Source organism: Acyrthosiphon pisum, chromosome X (genome assembly GCF_005508785.2).
Source record: "Acyrthosiphon pisum isolate AL4f chromosome X, pea_aphid_22Mar2018_4r6ur, whole genome shotgun sequence".
NCBI lineage: Eukaryota > Metazoa > Arthropoda > Insecta > Hemiptera > Aphididae > Acyrthosiphon > Acyrthosiphon pisum.
The window spans coordinates 14,454,974-14,479,035 of record NC_042493.1 but is presented as its reverse complement, the minus strand read 5'-3'; the positions used below and the strand labels follow the sequence as shown (position 1 = coordinate 14,479,035).

The following is a 24,062-nucleotide window of genomic DNA, read 5'->3' as shown; positions in this document are numbered from 1 at the left end:
CCTACTATCATTATTAAATTATTATAATGTACTATATAATATACAGTATACACAGTATGTTTCATTTACATGTATAATGTATATATTTACAATGTTATGGGTACATGTGTGTCACAAAATAATTACCAAAATTCTTTTTAAATTCAAAGGCATCAGAAAGAATCATTTTGAGTAACCTTATAAATGACTGTAATATTTGTATAATATACCTACAGAATACAGATGCATGTAAAATTTACATATAACTATGAGCTAATGCTATTATTGTATTATAATTTAAAATTATACTTTTTATATGTTGTAGATATTTTTCTTTGAATGTGCAAGCCCTTGTGAATTCAGAATTGCAGTTTATGGATATTGTAGCTAGATGGCCAGGTTCAGCACATGACAGTCACATATTCCGAAATTCAAGATTATTTGCTAGGTTAGAATCTGGAGAATTTCAGAAAATGGCTATCCTAGGTGACAGTGGGTATGCATTAAAACCATACTTATTAACACCAATATCAAACCCTGTTGGACGTATACAGATGTTGTACAACGAATCTCAAATTAGAACGAGGAATGTAGTTGAAAGAAGTTTTGGGGTCTGGAAGAGACGATTCCCAGTATTATCACTTGGTATATATTTTCAAGTTTTTTAATTTTAATTTTTACTATTATTTTTTTCGTAATCCTCCTATTTATAATTTCAAGGTTTACGATTACAACTTAAAACGGTTCAAGCCATTATAGTGGCAACAGCAGTACTGCACAATATATGTAGAGAGATGAAAGAAGATTTACCAAATGATAATTTTGAGTTAACGGAACCACATAACGAGACTGAAATTCACCTGCCTATCTCTTTTTGTGTTAATCATTTTACAAAATATAGATAACTAATAACAGTAAAATCCCAATGGTAAAAAAGACAAAACGGTAAAACGGTAATGTAAACATAAAATAAATGAACATGTAAAATTCAGATATTATAAAAAAAATAGCATCAGTTTTCAGTGTTATCAAAATATAATATGTTCCATTATCAGTTTGTTATTGCACAACAGCTGGTTTCAATAGCCAATGAAAATCGTTGTTATGTTTGAGATTTATTAACTGACGGATAGTACTAGCGGTGACATTGTAATAATGGTTTAATCTAAACTTGCCTCTAAAGTCCCCGCTACGCTAAACTGCACGCTAGCTTAACTGACAGATAATTATAATTTAGCAAGACATTGTAATAACGGCCCTTAGTGCCTTATGTAGTTTATACTTCAATAGTATAAAATATATTAAAACATTATTTGAAAATAATTAAGTAATTTTTATTTTTTAAATAAATTATTTCTAATTTTTACATCAAAATGTATACTTCTTTACAAATCAATAGTTTTTTTATTCTTCGTATAGGGAGGTACTTATATATTTATTTATTCTCGATTATTAACATTTATTTTTTATTTATATTGAATGTATGGTTATTACTTACTACATTTTTGTATTAAGGTAAATATAAAAATTAATTAAGAAATAGTAAGAGATATGTGTTCAATTAATTACTAAAAAATAAGTACAATCATCGATACAGTAATCAACAATATTGTATAACTTAATACTATTATTTTATATTTGTTGATTTTGAATCAATAGTTATTTTACAAAATTGTACTGATTTACACAAATACATGTCATGTATACGTCTCATATTTAAATTATGATGCTATTAGAGATTTATTAGACAAATTGTTGATGGCTTATGAAAAAATGTATTATTCGTTCCTTGAGTGCCTTACAAGTTACAACTAGTTTTTTGTGTATAATATAATTTTATTTATTAACATATAAAAATAAAAATAAAAATGAATAATACCTTACATAGTTTATGTAATTTACTTGGTAATTTAATGTATCTTTTTGATAAGTTCAATAACTTTAGTACCTTATACCTTTTAGTTAATGTACTTTATACTTTAAAAGTATAAATATAAAAGTATTATTAATTGAAAACAATTAAGTTATTTTTAAATAAATTATTTCTAGGTTTTATATCAAAATGTATACTTCTTTAATTAGTTACTTAAATGTACAAAATGAAATGCCCTGAGCGCTAAGAGAGCCAATTCTTTAAATAATTCTATGTATTGGTGTATGAATTAAATCTTTAGAAACGAATGTAGTTTACTTTCCAAACGATTTTTTTGGAACTTTTTTATTTGAAAATGCTCAACGTGTTGGTGACACCGGAATTTACCAATCTTACTTAATTATGGTACTTATTATTAACAATAACAAAAAAAGTAAGTAAAATAGGTAAATTCTGATTTCACCAATACGTTGAACATAAAAATATCAACATTTCATAAAAAAATTCTAAAAAATGTAAATTCTTAGTATTTTAAAATCAAAATCACATTTTTTTTCTAAAATCGAGCATTTTGAAGTTTTTCGACTATAACTTACAAATTAAGTCTGCATCGTGTATTAAAAAAATACAATATACGATAATACAGGACACATATTATTTCTTATCATTACTACTATAGTTAGTACTAAAGTAGTAGCGTATTTTACTCCTTAAAATGTTCATAAAAATAAATTAATTTGTAACACCAGTTAATATCATTGTTTATCAATGATTATAGTTTTTAGTTAGAAATATAAAATAGTTTACATTTTACGTTATATAGTATTTGCATATTTGCATATACTTCAAATCTCCATAAGTTCATAAATCATATTACCAAATACAATAAACAATATAATGTTAAATGTAAGTTTTATTGTAGGTATTAATTAATTGTAATTCAAAACATAATATTACTTATATATTATTTAACATGTTCATAATAATTATACAATAAAAAATAAAATGTGAAATTATAACATAAGTGCTTAAAACAAATAATAATAACTCATCATTTTAATAAGCATGATTGTACTCAAACATGAACTACTTTTTTTAAACTTTTTATTTTGTTACACTGATTGAATGAATCATTGCACTTCCTTACATAGGCACATAGCAATTAATACTTACGTTTAAAAATTTATCTTAAAATTGTGTATTGCAGTTTTTGCATATATTTAGTGAGTAGCTTTTACAAACATGGCTTATTATTAGTTTAGGATCCTTTTTTAAATTACTTTTATTTTTTAGAATAAGTTTTTCAATGTTTGCATGAAAGAGTGCAGAAACATGTTTAGTGAACTCCAATATTTTGGTAAGAGGATAAAGTAAGTAAACTACTACCTTCATATTATTTTATACCATATTGTGTATTGTCAAGATCAAATTTTTATTACCTAGTATTCTTAATTTTTGTGGCCAATTTTTCAATACATGGTTTAAAGTATACTCAATATCAGTGGCGCCTGCATAGGGGGGAGGGGGCTAACGGGCTGAAGCCCCCCCCCCCATTGCCCATATTATTATTACTTTAAAAAAAAAAATATTTATCAAGTTTCAATTGTCAACTATACTAAGCAAGACGTAAATTTCATATACGTCTTATCAGAATTAATTCATTTTTTATAAAACGTTGTATTTGCATACCTACCAATTTTCATAAATTATCTGTAATTTTTCAGTAAAAGTATGAACTCCTTGTATAGTTGTATGAAAGACCTTGTATTAAATTGTCTAGCATTAGCTATACGCATTTAATATTTTATAAGTTTTGAACTACAAATTAACCGTGGTTTTGACAAAATTTGAAATTTGAAACAGAAATCAACTGCAAAGAATTGGCTTTTTGTATGGCCGTGATAAATACTATAGCGGTGCCTCTTTAGCAGAAATTATTTTTAAGCAAATTTTCAATATGCACTATAGTGACGATCACGGATCGGCGCGGGACTGAACGTTTTTGTAAACTAGGTATTCATAATGCTAAAGATGATACATATGTTAAATTAGTCTAGTTATTATCTTAGTAATTTATACTAAGTTATTCGTTACAAAAACATGTTGCCCACCCTGCAATTGCATAATATTACATTAATTATGAAAGGTAGGTATTCTAATAATTTTTAAACAATAAAATTATAATATTCAATCATTTAAATTTGATCATTATATTATTTAGATTAATTGCATAATGCATTGTTTAAGTTGCTCAGTTAAAGAAATCAGACGAAGCATCTCAGCGTAAAAAACTTGAGAACCTTATAGAATCAATGCATATCAGTTAAAAATGTTGTAAAAAAAACAAACACTTTAGTAATTTGTAATATCAATAGACTCAATATAAATATACTCAGAATCTAAAAGATTACAATATTCAGTGAAATTTGACAGTTGACAAAGTTATAGAAAATTAAGTTAATTTCATTGTTGACTTCTTACGAATAATAGCTGTTTGCAAAACACGAATTGCTTGATTACAAAAATTAATTTATGAAATACGCTTATACAGTAACTGTATAAGCGTATTTATGTTATAGGTAGGTACAATAAATGTTAGTACCCGAAAAAGATCTTGATTATCAACACATACTAATAGTACCTATACGGAGATCTACGGCACTGTTAATATTTTAATTGAGTTGAGCGAAGCGAAGCTCTTATACGCGGGATAGCCGTTTACTAAACGGCATACTTCTTTGCAACGGATTAACCGATCTCGACCAAACTTGGCACGGTGATAGTGTGGACATCGCTGAGTGCCAACAAGTGGTTTTGATCGATGTCCTACCTACCATCGATGAATAATCACCGAAAAACTAAATTTTGATACCTTAATTTTGTTTCCGTAGAAACAGAGATCCGCCATAAATCAATAATTCAATGTTGTTCTTCCGTGGTTATAATTTGTTATTTTGGTTTGTCAATTGTAATATTTAAGAAAAATGTATTAAATATAAATGTTTGAGAGTAATATTGGAGTAAAAACGCTTCCTCGAACAAAAGCATGTCCCAACAATAGTGTTATCTTAATTTGTACCTTTTCAGTTATCAGAATCTATCAAATCCATATCATTCAAAAAACAAGTTCAATAAGCTTCGGTGTGTTTAACTCGCTCAGTTCAATTTCTTGCAATCAGCGAACCGCATTGCAGTCCTAGTCAATAATAATATTTTAATATTTAATTTTATTTGAGTTTAATAGCAGCCTTTGTAACTCGCTGCAAGAATATGAGTATACCGATCTTTAGTAGATGTATTATTGGTCCGTTAGGGAAGGGTTCACCGTGTGTATATATGTATATAGGTAATATTAAAATACGTGCTGAACTTTCATCTGCAACTCTTTCTTCAATTATCTCTTGTTTTTTATGACCTTGAGATATTTTCCGAATATCGAAAAATGACAACAATTGTTTATAGATATTGTACTTATTCAGCATAAAACGTTTATGACGAATTCCAAAAATTTAATGAATCGTAAAGGTTCGCACACAATTAATATAGGATACAATAATAACAGTTATTATAAGTTATATTCCATGGTTACGTATACCTAATTATATTTGACCGGAATACTTTGTCGAACCAAACAGCTTAAAATTAAGAAAATCCGAATTATTGGTGATTGCAAACGGAGTAAATGGACATTATCTAATATTATATAAAAATCTCATGTCATGGCGTTTGTGGTCGCAGTCCTCCAAAACGGCTGGACCGATTTTAATGACATTTAATCATCAAATATACTTAATAATATCACAGGCTGACTGATGGTCTTCACTCTTCGCTCAGAATGATTTTTTTACACAATGATATTATATCATTGAATTCAAATTTAACACAATCCATTACAGTGACCCTCTTGTAACCTACTGTACAGCAGAGCGACACTCATTTTCCCATCTAATCTAAATCAATTTAATGTTAACTTAGTAGGTACCTACTATATATTTATTATTTTCATAAAGCTTAATATGATAAAACAACCTGGAGTCTGGACCAATAAATAATAATTGAACAACTATGTCCTGAAGTTGTTTGAACATTTACTATGATTTTTTTAATATATATTATTGTTATATCAATATATACAGGATGTATCTTATTTAGTTATATCATTGTACGCGGGGTTTTTTAACGATTATGGATCGATGACATAGAATGTCGTTAAATCCAAAAAAGATGTGTTTCTTTATTTTTAACAGGCAATTTTTTTGTAACAATTTCAAAATTTTTAAACACGCAGCTGTACCAATAGCAACTTTATTTTTCAAATGGTAACTACTATATCTTTTAATAGATTCTGGTAAAGCTTTTTTTTTTTGAAAATTTTTGATAGTCAAATCATCAATTTTGGTTCGCTAGTTTATTAACTATGGTCCTCTAAAGTTTCTTAAAATATGCATTAATGATTTTAATTAAATTAATTGGTATAGGTTTAATTTACAAGAGCTAAATAATTTTTTCTTATAACTAACTTTTATAACTTGAAATTTGAACCGTAAGTGCCCTATATTGGTAGTTATCGCTTTCAAAGTATGAATTTAGCAGTTGAAATTCTTTAAGAATTATTTAATAATCGTGATTTAAAATAAACAATTTGCAAGATATTTAGATAAATAGTCAATCTCAATATTATATAGGTTTATATCTAACTTATGCATACTTTTAATATGAGTTAATTAGAGATATGTCCAGTATTATTATAACAAGAATCAAATACCACAAGGTATTACCTTAGGCTAATAAAGAATCAAAATTAATGCTATTGTAAGAAAAGTGTGATGGGAATTTATGATAGGAAAAGTACGAAATAAAATATAAATATCCAAAACTAAAAAATAAGAATAGTTATGAATTTAAACTCCTAAATTCATACTTTGCACGCGATACCTACCAATATAGAGAACCTTTATGGTTCAAATTTCAAGTTTATCCCACTACGAGAAGAGCATGAAAACATTGCACTTTTGTCATTACACCATTTTTTTAACCCTCATACGTATACCTAAGACATTAATATCAGCAATCGAATACCATTTACCAATTTATCTAATATCTACCATTATTACTTTAGCCACCTAATAAAGAATTCAAATGTATATTATAAGAAAAGTAACTGTGAAGTAATTAATTACGATTATAATAACAAATTAAATAATAATGCTGATTTTGATGATTGTATGTTAAAATAAAAATATTGAACTATGTTTCAAAGTTGGCTAACAAAATTTTCAGTAAAAAAGCTTTACCAGAATCCATTAAAAAATATAGTAGTTACCATTTGAAAAAATAAAGTTGATTTTTCTATTGGTACACCTGCGTGTTTAAAAATGTTGAAATTGTTTTAAAAAAATTGCATGTTAAAAATAAAGAAGCACGTCTTTTTTCTTTTAACGAAATTCTGTGCCATCGATCCATAATAGTTAAAAAAAAAACCCGCGTACAATGACATAAGACACACCTTGTATAAATGTAGGTATATTTTATTATTTTAATTTTTAGCTTATCATATTGGAGTTGATTCTTATATTGTTATTCTTATATCCTCTGATATTGGTGTTTAAACCGCTATGTGGAGCGCCTCTAATCCATGTAATAATAGTAATTTCACCTTAGCGAGTTGTGGCAGAATCAGTTTTGGATACTACTGTTGAAAGGTCTAATTGTTTTTTTTTTAATTGTTTACATATTATCAAAATGTACCTACTTCTAGGCAATTCAAATTATTATCAATATCTTTATTTTTAATTTTATAACTTTTTTTATCATTTTAAATATTGTTTTATATTTATATAATTAAATAATATATATCTGATATTATTATGTTCTGAAATACTTTATTTATAACATAATATTATATACTGAGTCTTAAATTAATATTTGTAATAAAAAAAACAGTAATAGAGTAGTAATTATATTTTAATAACAACACAATGGATGGTCACTAGGTACACATTTTACACATAAGATTTTCAGGCTTCTTAAAATGTTCACTATCATTACCTTTACCTAGGCTTTAACTATATAAATTATGAGTTATGTGTAACATACCAAAACTTACGTCCAATTTCTGTGTTCTCCTTAAATATTAGAGTAAATTGACTTATTAGGTATCAAACTTATAAAGCTGTTGAAAGCTGGCCGCTTTTTCGTGCATTTAGACCATTAAGAGTGAAAGAAAAAAGAAGATTCCAGAAGTCAATTTTAATTTTGAAAAAAACATTTGAATTCCTTATTCTCTTTTCTCAGTTATGTGTATAGTATAGTGTACCTACAGTGTATAGTATTACACTAATTATTAATTTTAAGTCCGTGTTTCGATGCCTGAGGAATAATAATATTATTTAACCAACGTTACCACTGAGATACATGCCCACCTATCTACATATTTTTTTAATTAAAATTTGATTTTTCGCTCGAAAGTTCTTTACGAGCCTTACCTGTTAATATAGTACAGTTTTCTGTGAATTTGAATGACTTCCGCGGCCGGAGTCCGCCAAACCGACTATTGAAACGAGTTGAACGCAGCATAGAAGAACAACATCCGTGAAAAACAATACTTAAGTACTTTTCAAATTATGAAAATTATGTACTGTTACATCGGTAGATGTCAGAGATGATAGTATAAGACGAGTGTGAAGTTAGCAATTTATTGACCTAGCCATTGAAAAGAATGTGTACGACGAGTTGCCCGCACATACAAGTCTCAAAATCGCCGGTTGTCGTCTGCACATCACTATTGTTAATTAATACATTTGAACTTTTTTTTAAGACAGTTGCGTATCATCCGATTTTTGGATTATATATCATTTATATATCATTCAAGGTCGTACATCATTTACACATCAAAATTATTTTACAATATAACTGAAAAAAGGTGTATACCGAAAATCGGTAAGTTGTTTTCTAAATTTCTGGTGCTATCTATCATTTACAACAGGCTCCTGAACATCAAAAACTGTACTTTAAATTAAATAAAACTTTTTATTTATAAAAATTTAATTTAAAAAAAATTCGATATTTTGATGAGTTTTGTCAACATATGAATTTTGACAAAAACTTATTGCTATGTATCACTATTATTTTTAAACTTAAAAATCATATATTATTCATTATCTATAATATAGATTCTATATAATATTATATTATGTATGTACATTTATATAATTATGACTACAATTTAATTGAATTAATGCAATTTTAATTGTTTGCATATATTTATTACATACTATGATATATGACAATCGTAGAATTTTCAATCAAAAATTATTTTTTATACCCTTCTATATTGTTCAGCATGTTGATGCGCATATGACGTACGATATTTTAATGATATACGGCCCTCAAGATGCCATCCTAAATTCCTAACAAAATCATACGACTATAATACAAGACAATAGAAAGTTCGTATTAGAACCCATTTTGTAGTTTATAGTGATTGTCAGTTATTCAGTAGACTTTACCCTAAGTGGTTGGACTTTTTAAAACAGATTTTAATTTGTTATTGTTAGTAAAACAACCAGAAACAAATTTAATTTATTTTTATTATATTAGTAAACAATATATTATAACATAAATGTCAAATATTATATTTTACAGGTGTTAAAAAATGTTGTCACTACCTACGTATTTTATGTTCCAATTTATTATTAGGGCGTAGACTAATTAAATAATAATATACTTTCCATTTATATAATGTTTTTTTTATCAATTGAGAATTATATTATATTTCTTACAATATAAATTATGTAAAATAATTGAATATAAAATATTTTTGTACTAAACATTATTAAATACTAATTACTTCAAACACATACACTATTCGTCCATTTGGTCTGCAACGTCACTGGCATCGTTACTGTTAAAGCCGCTGTCCATGTAACTTGTTTCATGTTGGACACTCTCAAGGTTTATATGAAAAATTCTCTTCAACATACCGTCTATTTTACGACTATTTTCCAGTTCTATTGCATTATCCGCCTGTAGTAATGGTGGATATGTAAAATGAGAAATAGTACGCATTGCACGCTCGTTCGATTCTTTCATAGCATTTTCTTCTATGGACTTTTTTAATCCAATTCGTATCCCCATGCATATCAGTATGATGATGGTAACTATAATACTACGTATTACTTTTTTGCATTCCATTATTTCCTCTGCGACGCTATGGAAACTGTTGAGCATAGAAAGACATAATATTATTTTTTAATTTAATTAAATTTAAATTAAATTTTAGAATTCAATCTCGTTTTGAGTTTTCTACCAAAATATTAAACATTGAAAAACATCTTATGCCAACTGTACCGACTATTCTAGTTATCGGATTAAACTTCCGAAATCTATTTAATTCATCATGAAGTTTACTTGAAATCGACTTTTACACTTATTGAAATTGAACTCTTAAGCACTTTAAAATTAGAATTTTTACTTTTGAATTTAACAATTTTCAAATATTGTAGAGTACCTATATCTTGTTATTAAGTCATTAAGACATAATATTATTATATGGCGTTTATAATCTACTTCATGTTTGGTTTTCGAGTAATGATTTTGGCTCAGTATGTAACGGTCACACTTCTACATGATCACAAATAATTAATTACTGTTTTTCATCTTTAAATATGTACCAATTGAATAATATACTAAACATTCGGGCTACCCAACTAGATTTAGTTTTTTTCAAATAACTCACATAATGATTTACTGTTGATAATAGTATGTATCGCTTGCCCAACATGCCCTCATACCACATGCCCTGTTCTGACATCCGGTTATGCATTACCTGATTATGCTAATCGTCTCTGTTCGAACATTATGTACTTGGATTATAATAGAGCTAATTATCATAGCTGGGAAAGTTAATGATTTTTTTTAACTCAGTTAAGTTAAGTTAATATGCACCAATAACAAAAAGTTAAGAGATAAAAGTGAATTTAACTATAGGTTAACTCAGTTAAGTTAAAAATTAATACAGACTTTTTGTTAGCTTTTTATTAAGAGGGTCGGCGCCGGTGCGTTTTTTTGGTACAAAAACATGTCTTACAGGAAAAACTCTCACTCTACCATGGTTTATTTAAGAATTTAAAAATTTGAAACACGTATTGTTGTTTTTTATGTGTTAATTAAATAAATATATTATCAAAATAAAAACACATTATTTTCTTAACCAAATTATAACATTAAACGCCATAGAAATTTAAAATTTGGGATTAATAAAATTCCTAATAGTAATTAATTAAAAGTAATATTACCTAATAGTATTTATTTATATAATCTTATAAATACTAAAATACAATCGAATTTCAACAAATATTTGATAATGCATTTGGGGGTCGGGGCCAGTGCGTTTTTTGGTACAAAAATATGTCTTACAGGAAAAACTCTTACGCTCTGTAGAATAGTCGGAATTCGTCAATTCTTTTTTATTTAAAGGTAGAGAACATTTTGTAAGTCAGATCTAAGCCCGATTTTGAAAATTATAGAAGATGAAATATGCATTTGAATAATGTAGAATATTTGTAATTTTTCAAATGTATTTTTCTACTACTATTTGAAGTAAAATAAAAATTCGAGCTTTGATCCGACCTGCAAAAACTGACCAAAATCTGACATATCAACGAGGCGTGAGAGTCTTTCCTGTAAAAGCATTTTTGTTAGTACTGACTTGTGCATGTGCGTGCGTAAATATATTTGTCTAATAACTCACTCACACTAATATCGATTTACATACTCACACACGTGCACGTTCTGGGCCGAGCCGATACCACGTGTGAATTGAATTGCCTACATTATACTCTTTAATAACCGGGACCGTTAAAAAAAAGTTAATTTGCTTATACAACGCTAGCGTACATAATAAAATTGTTTTCCAACCCAAAACTAAATTATAGACTATAGTGTTTATACTTTATATAGTATTTCCATTTAGGTTAGATTCAAACGATATACATTTTTAACTCTAAACAAGTCACGGTAAATATTTGTTGACATGAAAACGAAATAGACAGAAATAGTGAAATATAATTAAATTAAAAACAAAATAAATTAACTTAACTTACTTCTTAAAATGAAAAATGAATTCATTAATTTCACGTTAATTAAAAAAATGAATTCAGTAAGTGAACAGTTAAGTTAATGAAAAGCCATAAGTAACTTTAACTCGTTAATGCCCAGTATTGCTAATTATTATGACATGAACGTTAACTTTGATTATTATGATAGGTCTAGTGTGTCAATAGAATGTGATATGAATATCGCTATAATAATTTCTAAAAAATATTATCAGTTACAATTGAGAAGACGGTTCCTAAAAAGTATTATAGGTACGTATTTAAGTTAACTATTTGAATCAATCAGTCTTAACACATTATATATACCTACTGAATTCTCTGTGATAAGAAAAAATGTAAATACTTAAATAAATGATGTTATGAAAAACATTTAAAAACAATATAATCTTCCTGATCAAATAATCCAAAATATTTCTGGAAATTTGTAAAAAAAAAACTGGCAGAAATCTAACGCATGGTACCATTCCACATAAATATTACCAACGGTACGGTATCACTACGGAAACTTGTATAGATGAGACACTTAACTTGTTTCATAAATAATATATATTTTGAATCCGTCTATATTAAATTAAATAATTAAATAATTATTCCTGACCACGGTCTTGAATATTAGATATTAATTTAGTAATAATTTTGAATTCACTGTGGCTGAAATATTCAAGACTTTTCGTTCTCTGTCTAATCATTACAAATATGGTCCCGATGGCCCGATCTCATACCAGAAATAATAAATCTGAATTGCCATTATACCTAACCTAACCTATCGATATGAACCGGATGGTATCCAAATAAGTGGAAGTCTAGTTATGTTTATCTTATTGGCCTATTTTTAAAGCGGTTTATAGTAATTTTGTCAACAACAATTTTATTATTGTTCTATATCACGCCTGAGTACTCTACCAAAAATCTTTGAAAAATGTAAGGCTCCTAAATTGGATGCGGTGTTTACTAATATAATTTCAGAAGAACAACATGGTTTTCGCTATGCTAAATCGACAATAAAAATTTACTAGTTTATTATACTATTGTGTCAATAGTTAATAAAGTAATTCAGGTTTACACTTTCATGGGCATAAATTGGGCAATTTTTATGGGGGGGGGGGGGGACTTTATTTTATGTCGATATACCGTATACTCAAAAATATTTGGAGACTAAATATACTTAATCAGTAGAAACTGGAAAGCATAATATAATAATATTATTATCTAAGCTAAATCTTTATTGTAGTGGGTATGTAAATTAAATGACGTTATAGAAAAAGCTTGATAAGATGATGGTTTATTGTTTATTTAATAAAAACATTCTGCATTACTATATATTTCTATTACTTTATTTTTACATAAAATAGAATCACTTCCGAAGTCCATAAGTCATAACGTTATAACTAATGTTATAATTTATAGTTATTAGGTATATATATATATTTATTTTTAAATGTACCAAACTTTGAGTCATGTATATTAATTATAGCTTATTAGCTTATACAAATAATAACTAAAGGCATGCACACAAATTTAACATAATAAAAAAAATAATTTTTTTGACAATATCAACAACGACTTCTTGCATATTTATCCATGAATAATTTGTTATCAAATCAGCATAATATTATGTTTAAATATAATGTTATAATGAATTAATAGTATAATACCTACTATAATAATCTAATAATTATTATAATACGAGAATTAGATAAGTGCGGTGTTATGACGTCTATAGCCATATGGACAATTTCCGGTCATACACGGACAAATCGTTAACCAGATATTTGTAGCATATAGGTCCTGTGTTGTGTATATTTCTCAACTTCTACCAAATGGACTGTGTTTTTCGCCACTTCCGACGCCCGTGGTTTCCCATGTCAAATTTACTGCCAAATATGTACGGAGAGTTACGTAATCGGTGCACAGTTTCCATATAACTCAAGTTGAACACCGACCTCAATTTTCGAAAGAGTAAAAATGACCACATAAATGGTTTTTACTGTGTACATTTTTAGTTGAAAAACAAATTTTTGTATTTAAAATAACCGTTCTACCTTATTTAATGTTCACCAACTCTCCGACCATTCGTGAGCCTTATTTATATTTCCTTCTCGGACAAAACTACGTCGATTCAATTTATATATACACCTACGTTTTCAAAAATATACTCTGGTCATTTAGTATGACACAACTGGTAACACGACTAATAAAACATAGATAACGAAGATGAATTTTATATGATAATATGTATAACAATTCACGGTAAATATTTTTTGACATGAAAACGAAATAGACTGAGTGTGAAATATAATAAAATTAAAAACAAAATAAATTAACTTTACGTATCTACCTACTTCATAAAATTAAAAATTAATTCGTTAATCTCTCGTTAATTAAAAAATAAATTTATTAAGTTAACAGTTTAGTTACTAAAAAGTCAAAAGTACCTAGTTAAGTTAAAAAGTTTAAATTAAATTAACTTTTTAACTCGTTAATGCCCAGTCTTAACTATACAACATACTTTTAACATTCTAAACTGTAGACCTAAGGGCCTCCTAAATAACCATAACTATACCATTATTTATATTTTAGCTATTATATAGTGTGTCATGTTGTTATAACGTTAGTCAAATTTTATTTCGGTTATTAAAGTTTATTAAAAATCCGTTTGTACGATGTAGCGTGACATTGAAAGGTCCCATGGAGTGGCTCTCTCGTTTTCTTGTTGTGTCCCTGTTGACGTTTTATGCGTTACGGTTTTTGGATTTTATCACGATTGTATAAATTATGATATTCTTTATAAACACCCTTGCAAATTTATTTCTGCCCTCGGCCGCTAAAATGATAAACTTCTGAAATACATAAGAGGCTTAAAGTAAAAATATAATTAAATTAGGTATAATAATTAATAGGCATGTCAAATAATCAATTCGATTTAAAATGGATTGATATTTGCATACTTTTTTTTATTATTATTGAACTTAAGCCCAGCGACTTAAGGCCATTCGCTGTTGTATGGATAAGATTGGTATGGTAGGTTGTTTTTACGATTGTTACGGTTTTTACGGTAGGTAGCAAACACGTGTATGTGTGGTAAGGTTTTTAACTACTCTGAACCCGGGTGGTCACCCATCCAGGAGCTAGTGTCTGTGGCCGTTACTTACTCCTAGTCGCATTCCGAGCAGCCAACGCGCCACGTCAAAGCCACCTTTGCATATTTTGTTACAAGGTTAACGATGTTAATACAGTTGAGTCTCGATAACTCGAATTTTTTTTTTGTCCCTAGGAAATTCCTATACACTCAATGCAATATTTGTCGCGATAAGTCAAATATAAAAATAGTTGAGCATAGATAACTCGAAGTCATTTCTTACATTTTATCGTTAGAATAACCGGTTTACAATCACAAATGTACAAATGAAATTATCCTATGTACAACTGTGCTGTAAAATAATCGGCAGTTGCCGTATATCTTCGCTGTGTAGCGTGTACAATTTGTAGTTATGTCTCTTAAACGTAAATTGGTTACATTAACAATTGCTGAAAAAGTGAGCATTATAAGTGAGGTGACAAAAAGTGGTAAACAGAAAAATGAAATTGCCAAGCAATTTAATATTCCACCCAGTACACTTTCAACTATTCTGAAAAATAAAGACGATATTTTACAAAAATACGAAACTAATAAAGGGTCAATGAAATTTGTGAGTATCCCGATATAGAGGTTAGTTTACTCAATTGGTTTATTCAATGTAGAGATTTAAACATTCCAATAAATGGACCAATTTTAAAGGAGAAGGCCGATTTTTTTGTTACTAAACTCGGCCATAAACAATTTAAAGCTAGTCAAGGTTGGTTAAGCAACTGGAAAATTAGGAATAACGTCGTTTTTCGTAAAATATGTGGTGAAAACGCTTCAGTTGACCAATCAATATGTTCTGACTGGTTAGTAAAATACCTGCCAATTATAAATCAATATTCCCCCGATGACGTTTATAATGTTGACGAAACAGGTTTATTTTATAAATGTTTACCGAGTCAAACATTTGTTTTAAAAGGAGAGAACTGTGCAGGGGGAAAAAACAGTAAAGTTCTAAATAATTGTAAGAAATTTACATATTTTGTGTTTTAAAATGTAATCTTTTAATACATTTTTAATTAATAAATAAGGAAATGAGTTTTAAAATTTAATTTTAATAAATTATAGTTTATAAATATACATATAATACTTCTAATAAAAACAAATTAAAAAAAAAATAATGTCTAACTCGAAAAATACATAAGTCGAATTTATTTTTATGTCCCTTGACATTCGAGTTATCGAGACTCGACTGTATATAAAATAGCTAGGTTAAAATACATCTACATATTTTATAATTGGTTTTTCGTTATTTCGTTAACTAAATTAAGTACCAATATCAAAAATATACCGATTCAACGATTTAACAAACAATATAATATTATAGTATATTAGATTAATTGAAGAATTCTGTTCGAAAACATATTTTTGAGCTCAATCCAGCTCTATAATATATTACACATATCATAATATTATAGTGCTGGTGCTAATTTGAAAAATCCAATAATTATAGTATATGATTTATCCTATGATATTATCTTTCAAATGATTTAGATAATTAATTTTTAAAAATCGTGTGCTAAAAATACTTAAATATAATATCGAAATTAATACAATTATTTATGACTGAAGAATTACCAGTGACTGATCGTTATGTTCTGCTGTACTGGTACATATTATAGTGTTTATGGTTACCAGTATACAATGCCTGCTTATTTAGTTATATACAATCATCAAAGTTCGAAATGAATATCTCGCGATTTAAGTAATATTTATCTCAGAATGTTTCTATTATTCCATAATATAGTTCTAAACAAACTGAATGATAATGTGGTTTCGTGTTGTTTCGTATTTGCTGATTTTCAAGGGACACAATATGCAAATGTGTCTTATGATAGGTACTGTAAACTCGAATACAAATCTTAACCGTGGATATTTGGGATATGCATTCATGCAATTTATTATTTAAAGTACACATTTAATCACGCTCAATGCATATTCATGCATATCGGCTCTTTTTATATTTTGTATATTTTTTTAGAATTTGCTGTCAAGAATGAGTACAATTTTACGGCAATAATTCATGACATTTCTTAAAAAACCATCGATATTCGAAAATGTATGATCGTAAAAGTACAAGTTGATCAATACCTTACATTTTTATTGTACACTTAATTATAGCAATAATTTTTGAATTCTTCTATAATATCATAAATTGCATAGTTGCATAAAAAAAAGCGAATAAACAAAAATAAAAATGTTATACAATTAAGGACATTCTACGATGGTCTTAAACGGAACAACGTTTACCTCTGATTTTTTTGTCAAAAGATTTTAAAAGGATGTACAGTCATAGCTGTTTATATATTACATCTACATAAATGTAATAATATTGAAATACAATGGGTAAAGAATGTTTGTAATAATTTTAAATTCCTGAAAATAAATCAACTGTGAATCAAGATTCCACAAACATTACTAATTGTTGTATTAGGTACCTACAATATATTATAATTTAATAGAATGATTAAAAAATGAAAAATCATGTTTTTACTACTCGTTATGTTACTTATTAGTTATTAGTTACTACATAACAGACTATTAATTATAGTTAAACGTTTAAATAGTATAATATTATTATATTTATTTTACTGAATTTGTGATTTCCCAATATTTATAATATTTTTGTAGGTATTAATAAAACTGTAAGTTGATTTTTGTATGCCACATGACAAGTCTATATTTTGAATGGAAATCATAATAATAATGACGATATTATTAACAGTCAAAAATAGTTATGACAGTAATAAAATACGCGTAAAATAAAAAAATTAACGTTGCAGAACGGCGTCGTCCATATATATAGTATGACTGAAAGGTGCAGGTCTGCTCGACTGCATTATAATATAGGGAATTAGTTTCATTGGCAGTTTCTTTTATACATTTATATATTTGTTTCTTTGTTTTTCGTCTGTCCGTCGTGGCTACTTGAAATCGATAATTACTTTATTCTAGTAAACAAATCGTTCAGAATATAAAACACAAGCTCGCGTTCGTGACGGTGGTGTGGAAATGGACGGTTGACGATGATAATGGTGGCAGCTGTGGTAGTGGCGAGTATAATATTATTGTATACCTCTGGAGAAACAGTGGCGTATATTTTTTGTAATTTTCTGTGTACGGTTTATTTTTCTATTATTTCTTTTACGACATCTCCATGGAGACGTTAGACCGAAATCGGAAATCGTAAGCGTGATGGAAAACGAAGGACGACCAAACAAATTAAAATACAAGACAATTGTCGTTTTTTTTTATTGTTTTAAATTTGAAGGTTCTCAGTTTTATCTTTTAAATGTACTTTGATGGTAATTCCAATGGGAGCTTCAGGGCCCCATACTACCAGTCGGCCGACTACCAGACTAGGTATCCGGCGTACCTGAGGCCCGTTGCGGCGCCGCCTCCTGTCGCGGTCAATTCACATAACGCGTTATATCCGAGGTGGTATGGTGTACGAAAAATGGCAATCACCGGGTACCGATTGGAAGCGACAAAGCCCGTTGGTTTCTCAGAGTCAGTCGGTCTTAAACCCGAAGCTATGACTCCAGTGACTTCAAAAAAACGGAAATCCGCCAGGAAACAGCGGCGACGGTCTCGAAAGGTCGCGGTAGTGGATGGCTTAGATCATGAGCGTCCATATCCTCCTCCTTCACCCGTCGATAAACATCATTCGCTTCGAGATATTACACCTACATCACTTTATCTTGCTTCTTCTAGTCCTTCTGCTGAAAATCAATTGCTTCGAGATATTACACCTACGCCGCCTTCTCTTGCTTCTCGTAGTCTTTCTGCTGAAGATCATTCGCTTCAAGATATTACATCTACGACGGTTTCTCTTGCTTCTCATAGTCCTTCTGCTGATAATCATTCCCTTCGAGATATTACACCTATACCCCTTTCTCTTATACCTCATAGTCCTCTTGCTGAAGAATATAACGCACACTCTTTACACACTGGTATGACACACATATCTAATCCTCCTTCTATTTCCGAATCTCCCCCTTCTCGCCTTCCTTCAACTCCTCCAACGGATCAAACTATTCACACTAATCTGTCTCCCGAACGTCGTCGGGCTGGCGAAGAAGACTACCCGCTCCGATATCTCAAGAATTCGTCGATCATTCCTCCACCACCACCACCTCCACCACCAGCTGACGAAGAAGATTTCCCACCCCGAGGTTTCACGCCTACGAACATTTATTTTCAAACACAACTACCTCCACCGCCGGCCGACGAAGAAGATAACGCGAGCATAAATATTAATCTGCCACCGCCTCATGCGTCCGGAGACAGTCCACTTCACCCGGTAGAACTGCTTAAGCGGACGGCAAAGCGGTTTAAACTCGAGTGTGAACGTCGACGCAAAACAACCGTGATTCAGAACGAAAAAGCACAGGCCCGAAACATCGCCGAACAGGCTAAACACGTTGTTATGGCGGCCAAACGTGGTTGGTCGTACGATGGAGACCATTCCAAAGGGGTTACGTGGACGGACGACGAAGAGCCATCCGCTATCGTACGGCTACCCGAGTACGCGGAACTTGAACGACTTGGCTTAGGCAAGTACGACAGTGATGGCTGTTGGGTTCCCAGCTCAACCAGGCTCAAGAAAAGGTTTCTCAGTTTACGGTAAACGGACGCTACGCTGTGGCCGTCGTAAATTTCCCGCACGAATAAAATAAATTAGAGCTATCCATTGCATTATTGTATCAAAATTGCAATAAATTAAAATAATTGTAACTAAGGTCGTCGTTCATTGTATGTTATGAATAATTCATAATTATTAAACAAACTCGAGGTTAGGTACCCAAAGAATCAGATAGTGTTCGCGTACATTTTTGATTTTAAGAGGACGCCACAACCAAATGTGTCATCTCCGTGTTACAAACGTATACAACATACCAATCTCACGATCAATATAATCGATTTTGTGTTAGGTATTAGCTTAAATAGTGAATCGAAAATTATAATTAAACATGATTACATGAAAGTAAGAAAATTATAATGTATGTGTTCACTTGTGGGTTTTAAATAATGTGCTTATAAGGTATACTTTTAAGCTTGATAATAGTTAAATTTAGCCTAATATTTAATCTCGAAAAATTGGTCATGCTGAACTGAGATCTCAGGCGGAGACACCACATGCGGGTATGGTGTCCTCTTTACCTAAAATGTGTTAGAGGATATATTTTTAAAAAGTATTTGCAGTAAGTAAAGCTGAAACGGCGAATTATAATACGTAATTATTACAATAAGTAATATAATTTATTAATTTTCATTAAAAAAAATGTCATGCGTACATATCGATTGGTTCTAGTATATTATAATATTATATTGAGTGCAATTCAATGGGTGGTATACGTCATATTCACAGTTATTAAAGACTAAAACGTTCAGTATATTGGTTGCGCTTTGTATTTCGAACTATTGAATTTTGGTTTCCGTCAAAATAATATTGACCATCAGCGCTAAAAATTAACATGGCGCAATTCTTGTTCCCCCAAAAAAGTTTAGAAACCTTGAATTTTAATTTTAGATTCTGAGCGGAGCGAGGGATCTATTGGTTTTACAATGGTGTTTATTTTAATTTTTTTTTATCCTGTATACAAATTTTTTTCCAGAAAGAGTTCTTCGATTCTAACATAAGTATAGTATCTTATATTTTGGCAAATTGGATTAATATGGTACTTTAGAGAGGTCACTTTTCGAATTTCTCAATGATTTTTTTGTCCTTAGTTACTGTACATATATGGAATTATTGTGTTGTATTAATATACTTTTATCTATAAGGGTTGGAAATTTAATTTAAGTAGTTCATACTAGAAACAAAAAATGTACAGACTTTGAAGTTCACATTTTGTCTAATAATAATATTTATTATTTTTTTGGCCTTTAAAAGTATTAATTTTTCGTATAAGGATTCGAATCTTTTACGTATATTATTAAACTAGCTGATCCCGTGTACTTTGTTTCCCGTTAAATGTAACAACTCTATATGACTCAAACTTTCTTAAATTCGTTATTTAATATTCAGTGTCTGGTGTTCAAAATTTATCTTAACTTTTCTGTTGCCTGGAATAAAAATTCTGATTCGCAGCTGTACATTATCAGGTAGGCAATCTACCGGTGGTAGATCGCGGACCCCGTGCTGTTTGTACGTAACTTTATAATTTAACTCTAAAGCAGTGGTCAGCAACCGGCGGCCCGCGGGCCGCATCCGGCCCTCGCGATTATTGTATACGGCCCGCTTTAAATTCTACGACAATGACATTTATTTGAATATCATATCAAAAAAATCATATTGTATAAATATAATTGAACGTTTCTATCAGTCATATTTTATAATGGTAGATATACCTTGGCAGTTACCGATAAGATAAAGTGGATACGACGAGTATATTTGGACTATAATTTTAATTTTCGATTCTGTTCAGTAACGTTGCGTTTTTCGTACGGGTATGTGCGGTTTGCGTAGTGTGTAGTTTTACTAACATTATAATTTATACTTTATATTTATAGTGATCGTTTATTTGCCTGTTAATTTAAATTTTAAACGAATTATAATGAATGTCAGTACGTAAAAAAAGAAAAAAATAGATTCTGAATGTCGTGTATTTTAACATAAATGGATCATAATATGATATATATATGATATGATAATACTTGGTGTTGAAAATAAAGGGAAAGTCGTGTGCCTTGTTTGTCGTGAATTAATACAATATCAAACGGCATTATGAATCCAAACATTAAGTTAAATATGACTCTCCATACGGACAGTTAAGAGAAATAATTGAAGTTGAAAAACTACAAAAAGCTCTAACCGGAGAACAAACGATCTTTTTAAAAGTAACTATTCAAAATAAAGCCATTATTTCAGCCAGTGTGAATGTAGCTTTGTTAATTGCAAAGGAGGGAAAACCATTTACAGACGCAGAATTTGTCAACAAATGTGTACTATCTAAGCATGACCGGTTATATTTGTCCGGATATTGTAGATAAGTTTAAATATGTTTGGATTGGATGTTTGATAAGGAGGTTTGAGTGTTTGAATCCACTTACGTGTGTGAACAGGCCTTTTCTCATATGAAAAAAAATTAAAACCTATACCATTCACGCTTAACTGATGACCATCTCCATTCTCCACCATATACTTAGAGCCAGTACAAGTCATTTTAATGTGGAAATTGAAAAAATAATAAACAATATCCAACAACAAAAATCACATTAAGCCTAAATCAGCAGTTGTAATTTCCATACGTTTATATTACAATTATTATATTATTAAAAACTGTAATTTGTATAGTCTATTATTTTAAAGTTTTAAACAGTTATTTTTTTTCTTGATAAATAATTTGGAATATAAAATTTTTATTTTTGTCTGGCCCGCGAACTCCTTTTAATTTATGAATGTGGCACAGGAGTCCAAAAAGGTTGCTGACCACTGCTCTAAAGTAATTGTGATAGGTACATAAAATATCAAAACACTGCGTACAAAAAAATTAAATGCATTGATGAATACACTGATTTCACGGCAACCAATAATTATTATTATAATAGTTTTAAAACCCATGGCAACCATTTATAAACAAAAATTTCCACCGTAAATCTCTAAATCTCCGTTTGAGCACATTCCCTGGTTGGACCTAGGGGGATGATTTGTAGCCTAGGTGTTATTCTGATGTATAAGCTATAGGTATATTATTGTAAGGTTTCATTAAAATTCATTCAGTAGTTTTTACGTGAAAGAGTAACAAACATACTTACAAATTTTCGCGTTTATAATATTAGTAGGATTGTATTTACGAGTACAAACTGATGTTTTAAAATTTAGATAATTTTTAAACCTATTTATACCGTATACTTATATTAAAATAAACTACTTTAACAGCATTATATTTATTTAGATTTATTGAATATAAATAAGACCTGGGCTCAGTACAGTACATACTGTACCTAAATAGAATATCGTACCTATACTTAATAACTAATATTAATAAAGAATTAATTTAATGATGAATTAATAAATTTAAATTAAGAGCTTTAAATTCTGAGCAGTTGCGGCGTATAAAACCGAATACACGAAGAGCCTTATTGCATATCATATTAATATGATTATTAAAATATCTAGGTCGTTAATATCTAGGTCGTTTAGTTCGTAGTTATATAACTAAATATTTTATCTGTGATCGGTAGGTACTGTCTACTGTTAGGTTAGAACCATTAATACTATGACTGAATTTTAAGTTTAATTTTTGATGAGAAAAAATTGTCTGTGAACACTTTTCAGAGTTTAAATTAAGGTCGTTCAATGAGCACCACTTATATAATCGATTCAAATCAGATTGTAATTTAGTACAATCTGCACCAATTGAAAAAAATGGCAAATAAAGATTTAAGTTATCAGCAAAAATTAAGAATTTACAGTACCTACTTAAAGATATTGGTAATTCATTAAAAAAAAAAGTAGAGGTGATAGATGTCCTCCCTGTTAAACACCGGACGTACTCGTTGAGATAGAATTGCCTAATTCAATTTCATTTAAAATTGGTCCAAAAATACCGTTACATTCCAGTTTTTTTTTAACAAAATACAGTTCTAAACTGTCGGAAGCTTTCTTAATGTTAGTGTACACTGCGTCCATAGGCATAAACTTGGAGGTGGTGAGAGGGGGAAACTGCTCCCCTCAAAAAAATTAACCCCTAAAAAATATTATCAAAAAGACATTTTAGATATTTTGTAAGAAATATTTTTTCAAGAAAACTGAAAGGATAATATTTTAAACAGATTAGCAACTATAGAAATAAAAATTGAACTGATTAAACAAAATGTACTTATTCATTGCCATTTGTCATATGTGATATGCCATCGTAATACATCATAATAACAGAATTTAATCTATTTTCATAATTATTGAATAAAAACAAAACCAAACAGCAAACTGCAGCCTGCTGTGCTCCGAAAAAATCATTAAGGT

General features: G+C 29.3%; 3 protein-coding genes across 3 annotated transcripts in view; 2 read left to right on the top strand and 1 right to left on the bottom strand.

Annotated features, from left to right (window-relative positions):
* LOC100573208 (protein ALP1-like) overlaps positions 1-1,235 on the top strand; it is a 1,899-nt gene extending 664 nt beyond the window's left edge. The window contains exons 2-3 of the mRNA XM_003245328.4: positions 305-624; positions 700-1,235. Of these exons, the coding sequence (XP_003245376.1) occupies positions 305-624; positions 700-884 (505 nt within the window). The 3' untranslated portion in view covers positions 885-1,235. The remainder of the gene's footprint in view (positions 1-304; positions 625-699) is intronic.
* An 8,262-nt stretch (positions 1,236-9,497) lies between these two features.
* Positions 9,498-24,062, bottom strand: part of LOC115033429 — a 40,668-nt gene continuing 26,103 nt past the window's right edge. The window contains exon 2 of the mRNA XM_029485958.1: positions 9,498-10,070. Coding sequence (XP_029341818.1) covers positions 9,716-10,045 — 330 coding nt within the window. The 5' untranslated portion in view covers positions 10,046-10,070 and the 3' untranslated portion in view covers positions 9,498-9,715. The remainder of the gene's footprint in view (positions 10,071-24,062) is intronic.
* On the top strand, positions 18,384-19,721 carry LOC103309777 (nuclear pore complex-interacting protein family member B4-like). Its single transcript, XM_008186080.1, has one exon. The coding sequence runs from the start codon at positions 18,384-18,386 to the stop codon at positions 19,719-19,721; it is 1,338 nt and encodes a 445-aa protein (XP_008184302.1).